At 45.6% G+C, this 6,000-nt stretch overlaps 1 protein-coding gene across 4 annotated transcripts in view; it reads left to right on the top strand.

Annotated features, from left to right (window-relative positions):
• Positions 1-302: 302 nt before the first annotated feature.
• The window catches only part of nrp1a (neuropilin 1a), a 239,642-nt gene continuing 233,944 nt past the window's right edge, over positions 303-6,000 (top strand). For 2 of the 4 annotated variants that reach the window (XM_038798281.1, XM_038798280.1), the window contains exons 1-3: positions 304-850; positions 1,046-1,426; positions 3,880-4,054. In XM_038798281.1, the coding sequence (XP_038654209.1) occupies positions 1,357-1,426; positions 3,880-4,054 (245 nt within the window). In that variant the 5' untranslated portion in view covers positions 304-850; positions 1,046-1,356. Of the gene's footprint in view, positions 851-1,045; positions 1,427-3,879; positions 4,055-6,000 lie in introns of all 4 variants that reach the window. The other 2 variants (XM_038798278.1, XM_038798277.1) reach the window with 2 other exon arrangements.

The raw sequence follows: 6,000 nt of genomic DNA, 5'->3' as shown, positions 1-6,000 counted from the left end.
TGCAGTAATTCTGTGTGTGTGAAGTATGCACTGTAGTAGTGTATGTAAAGTGTGCACAATAATACTGTGTGAATTGTGCACAGTAATGTGTTAAGTGTGCACAGTAATGCTGTGTGTGAAGTGTGCACAGTAATACTGAGTAAAGTATGCGAAGACACTAATATAGCACATTGCACAAGAAGTTCTTATTCACAGCTATTTTTACATCATTGGGAAATTAAAATTACGCAGCGAATTCTTTTGGCAGTCCTCCACACTGGTTCCTCGGGAAAAACAACAGTCAGGGTGTGACGAGCCTTTTTTACAACGAAGTGTTCTCTCCGTCACAAACTCCTGAAACCCCGGGACCAGTTGCACGGTACTGGGGCGGCCGTGCGCGGCTCTGGTGAAGTCTGCTGGCTCCTTGCTGTTGACTCATTGACTGAGCTATGTTTTTGAAATGAAGAGTTTACACGGCTGCCGGGAGCCTGGGCGTTTTCTTCCCATTTCAGCGTGCTGGCTGGCTGACTGACTTACTTCTCACAGAAATGCTGCTAAGCGAAACAAGGCGGCTGACTTCACTTTCCCCCCAACTCAGTTGGATAAGAGAGACACAGGAGTGTTTTGAGTGACTTACGCCGTCATCACTTGGAGCGACTCCCCATCTCTCTCTCGCCCTCTCTTCTATCCTGTCCATTTCCAGACCTACACTATTACATTGCTAGTTACACCAATCTTCCTCCCCCTGTGAGAATACACTTAATAGGGAGCCTGAGTCACTAGAGTCAATTAATATCCATTTCTGAGTGCAGTACTGGAGGCTGGAGAGCGACTCAGATCAGACAAGAGCCCTTACTGAGGTTATTTCAAGGTATTTCGCTTACCTTTTACTAGGGCTAATCGCGCAGTCTTTGGTATCAATTGTGACCGTAGAATGCTGTTTTTTTATGTCTCGAACTTACAGATTGTTTAACATCTTTGTGGATTTGACTCGTTTTGTTTTATTTCTCAAAGATATTTAATGGAAACTATTGTTTATTTTTCCCCCCTCCCCCTCTCCCAACAGAGAGTCGGTGCTTTTTGCCTCTGTGATCGGCTGTGCGGGAGTCTCCCACTCTGTGTGTGTGTGTGTGTCGAGCTTGAGGAAAGCTTTTATTGGCTCGGGATTTTTAGGAAATGGCAACGCCATACATTGCAACAGGAACAGTAGTATATCCGCAAGCGGCGGGAGGAAATCGCAGCTAAGTGATGAGGATGCAGATCGCCCAGGTCCTTGCAAAGTAACCAATTTCGCTGAAGTCTGGGACTGCCCTTTTTTGTTGGACCTTCTCGTCTCCCTCTCTCTCTGCTCGCCGTTTCCTTGGGATCTCCAGTACCATGGGGAAGCACTGGCTGTCTCTCTGCATGCTGGCCGTGGCTATTGGGCTGTCCAGGGCACACAGGAATGGTGAGTAGCCCCCGAATCGTATTGTTAGCGAGTGTGTGACACCCCTCTCTCTTTCCCCGGGGCACCTTAGCCCCAGCAACCTGAGCCATGGAGGAACACGGGTGGGAATGAGCGAATGGACTGACACCCGGGCAGAGAACCTTCCAAAAGCAGGTTAATCTCGGGGAGGGCTGGTGTTCTTTAGTTTATTTCCCCTCTCTTTTGCAGTCAGAGTGGCTGGCTGGGATTCACCTGAGGCGCCGACCACACTTTCCCTGGGAGAGGGACAGGCACCGGGGAGCGGGCAGTGCATGTGAAGTGTCATTCATAAAGAGTGAAGTTTGTCACTGGTCGATACAGCCAAGACAGGAGGGGAGATCCTGCATAAGTGACGGGACTGCTGGAAACATTCAGAAACATTTCGCTTTAACAGTTGGGGGAACCCTGACCCTGAGAAATGTGTCAATTCGCAGAGAGAAAACACCATCAGTGCAACAGTGCAATCTGCCATGAGTGAGAATATTATTGCCTTTGCCACCCCCTGCACATTCCTGCTAAAAGGGGGCCAATGTCGCTGGGATCGACCTTAAGTTAGCCCAGCACCGGACTTTCGCTGCCTCCCTTCTCGGTAACGTTTGCAGTAACGGCGGGGACTCATCAACAAGCGACCCCCCCCCCCCCCCCCCCCCTTTAAAGTTCAGCCCAGAGGAGTGTCCAGCTCGCCAGTAAGTCAAGAATAGCGAGGGACTGGCTTTTGCTCTGCCACCAGGCTCTGCCCTGTTCTCGCCAGAGAGTCTGCAGATAAAATAAAAAAAGCTCTTTAAAATACATAAACCCGTCTGGCCTGAGGTTTTAAGACGGAGGGGAAGGGAAGGGGGTGAGATCTGTATCGCAAACACTCAGCTGTTGCTGCTGGACGCCGCTGTTAATTTGAACCATATCCCCCTCTGACAGCAGTGATCCGACAACGAAGACACCCTGGCTCCTTCTTATCTGCACAGTGCCCCCCCCCCCCCCTGACAAGCTTGGCCACATCATAAAGCGCTCGCCACTGTTTGTCAAGCCTGCTCTGGAAGGCAGGAGGAGCGGGCAGAGCCCTCTATCGCAGACACATTCATTCATTCAGTCCTCAACACATGAAGGCTGCCCAGAGCGCGGGTTGGTTTGAAATTGGGCCGTGTCAAACTGTCTCTCCCCCGCTGCTAGCCGGGCTTTGCCGGTGTTTGACAACCTCACATTGAAATATGACGGATCCCCTCCCTCCCTATTACCGTAAGGAAGATGGGGGGGTGGCTTCAAACTGGAGGCCAAAATAATCAACAAGGTGTAAAAAGGGCGTGGAGGTGAGGGACTGAGGGGGAACGGGGGCGGGGGGGGGGGGGGGGAGATAAGACAGAGAGTGTTGGTGTAAACATTGTAAAATATACATTTCCTTTTGTTTAAAGTTTGACAGCCAATTATTCCACCGCTTTTTTGTTAATCGCCTGAGACACGGTGTAAATATTAAAGTCCTGACAGGCTAAAACCTCACTTTCCTTTCATCTTAACAATCGCCGCTTCCACCCGTGTTGGTGCATTTTCCAGGCGGGAAACGCCGGGCGCCTGTCAGAAGTGGAAGTCTCCCTCAGTCTCCTTAACTATTCGGTGTGAGCGTGAGGAATTCCGCCTCACCCATCGCGGGCCCATTACACTTATTACTTCGGCCTCGGCGAATTTACCTTTTGTTATTGGAGACTAGTGAGCGTGACCTGGTATCTCCCCCCCCCCCTTTTTTTTTGTTTATTAAATCTTATCGGCGGTGTGTAGTGGGAGATGAAGAGAATTGGGCAATAATAAAAACAAGGCGACCTCTGACCAACCCGCCCGAACTGACCTCGGTGCAATCCGACAGTGGGAGGAGGAGGTTCAAAGCAAACCGCTTTCTTATCGCGGACCTTGCATCAACTCAAATTGACCAGAGGTCAGAACCCTCGGAAGACCCTCTAAAGTCACGCAGGAAAGGTATCTGGCCAATTTTCAAACCTCATACAACACTGGATGAGGCGAAGCTGGGTTTTTTTTTTGTGTTACATGTTACATCCTCAGAATCCCCCTCCCTCACTGTGCTTGGCAACGGATTCCCCGCCAGGACTGACAAGCAAGAGACTTCAGAAAGATTCTCAATCACGCAGACATGGATGTGTCATTCCCCATTGTGTGTGTGTGTGTGTCTAGAAAACACGAACTGTCTCTCCACCCCCTCACCCCCAACGTTTTTGAATAAAACATATGTGCAGAGTTTCAAAGCTGTTGCAGAATAGATCCTGACCAAGTATCCCACACAATGGGGTAAGATGGGAGAGCCTGGACAAAACAGTTGTATTCTTATACTGAGACGCAGATGTGAAACTAAAGGTGGAGGAGAGTGGGGTGGGGGGGGGGGGGAGGAACATTCATTAGTTTGGTTTATTAGATGTGTGGTTTTCCTTGTCTAGATCGATGTGGGGACACTATACAAATCACGAATCCTGGATACCTGAACTCCCCTGGATATCCGAACTCTTACTACCCCCGGGAGAGCTGTGCCTGGGTGATCCAAGCCCCCGAAGCTTCCCAACGGATAATGATCAATTTCAACCCTCACTTTGATCTGGAGGACCGAGACTGCAAGTAAGTCAGTGAGATTGGAAACGGGCTCCAAGTCATGTGCAGTGACCTCTAGCGGTTCGAAGATATTTGCTGGTGCTGGCTGGGGGCGGGTGGGGGAGCCCTTATTTCTGTAAGAAACGGCTCACATTCCACTTTGAAGCAGAAATTACAAATCTCGTAGCTGCTAGCACATGTCCTTTTAATCTGGTTTATTGACTGCTGGTTTCTATTAAAATCACGCGGGTATGTAAGGATTGTAAACTATTGCAAAAACAGTTACTCCTTGATAGATAAAAACAATTACACGATTAGGCAAAAAAAAACCCGTGTGATTTCCCAAGGAGACGGTGGGAGTGAACATTGTGTCATTGTAATTGGCTTATTTGTAACTCCGATAATGAGAACACGATTTCGATGAAGCCTCACACCACAGTTGATTATCATAAATGTTACAAACAAACCAGTTTCTTGTGTAATGTGAAGGGAACAACTGTTTCCACTTTGTTAATAAGAGCCCGTTTAGTTGTTCAGCTACTTGAACTGTAATGTAAACTATAATAACCTTCCACCTTCATCTGATATATTACAAAATATAGGGACAATATTCTTGAGAGATTAATTCATCTAGACAACTTTAAATGTTGGAATCCATTTCCACGTAGTTTATATTAATGACTCTACCTCTACACATTATTCAGGAGGAATTTCATGAACTAATCTGTATCTAAATGTGTTGCTCTTGGTATCTGAAGAAGTTTTCAAACCTTGATGAGTGTAGTTGCCACGCGTCTAAGGCCCATGTTTCAGTGGCACAGGATATGGATCTAGTGAGCTGTAACAATGTTTTTTTGTAATAACTGAAGCACAGATCAAAATATCATTTTGACAATTTATGCTTTTAAGTTTGGCATTTAATACATTTACAATATGTTCGCTACTTATAAAAAAACATATTGCATAATGGGCTATTTCAGAAGCTGACAGAGCAGTGTTTTAGTCTATCCTGCCATTTGCCACATAATGAGTGTTGTCTGAGTTGTTTTGAGTTTTAGTCATTTTGTTTGCTTCCTCGTTGCAGTAATGTTTGTTGGTTAAATCCACACTGTACTTGCCCCTAATCTCACTGCTTTACTCTTGAATATGAATGGTGTAAATTCCTGCTCCATTTTAAATTATACCTTAAGTGCTAAAGCGTTCACTGTCCATAGTGCTAATTTATAATCAGCCTTAAAATTAAAGTTCTACATCTAATATTGAAGAAGAATATTCTAATTGTATTTTTCTAGATAGATAACGCTGTGTGTCTGGGAGATTTGAATTCATAACAGTCAGATTGTATGCTACTGTTCTCTGTGTGTGTTTCAAGTGAGAGTACCCCTGTCAGAACAATATTTTCCAATTTAGCTGAAAAGCCTTTAAGAAAATTTGCTTCAATTGATTTTCTTGCCTTTGATGGTATGTATTACTTATGTTGCTGATAGAAACAATTCTATATTTTTTCAAGGTGATCAGTCATAAAATGTACTGGACTGTCAGAAGGCAAATCACAAAATTATTATTGTGGTACTATTCATACTGTGTACTGTCTAAAGGAACTGATTGAAAGGAGGGACACTGGCTCTGAACAAGAAAGATTAAAGTGATTTGTTTGGATGATGAATGTATACTTGAATAGCTGAGAAGCAGCAAAAGGGTGAATGGTCCAGTTCTGCCACTTCTATGTTTTTAATGCCTTCTAAAAAAAAAAGCGGTGACTGTCTTGTAATTTTATTTATTTATATATATCTACAGAGTTTTCCTTCCCTGTTTATCTTTACGAATTTGAAATTAAGTCTTATTACACAGTCTCCTACTGTTATTATTGCACGGGTCTTCAAAGCTGTGAACTGCTTGCCCTCCCCCTACCCATTCTCTCTCTCTCTCTCTACACCCCCCCCCCCCCCCCCCCCCCCCCAGTACAATGCATT

Source organism: Scyliorhinus canicula, chromosome 5 (genome assembly GCF_902713615.1).
Source record: "Scyliorhinus canicula chromosome 5, sScyCan1.1, whole genome shotgun sequence".
Lineage (NCBI taxonomy): Eukaryota > Metazoa > Chordata > Chondrichthyes > Carcharhiniformes > Scyliorhinidae > Scyliorhinus > Scyliorhinus canicula.
This window is presented reverse-complemented; position numbering and strand designations above follow the sequence as displayed.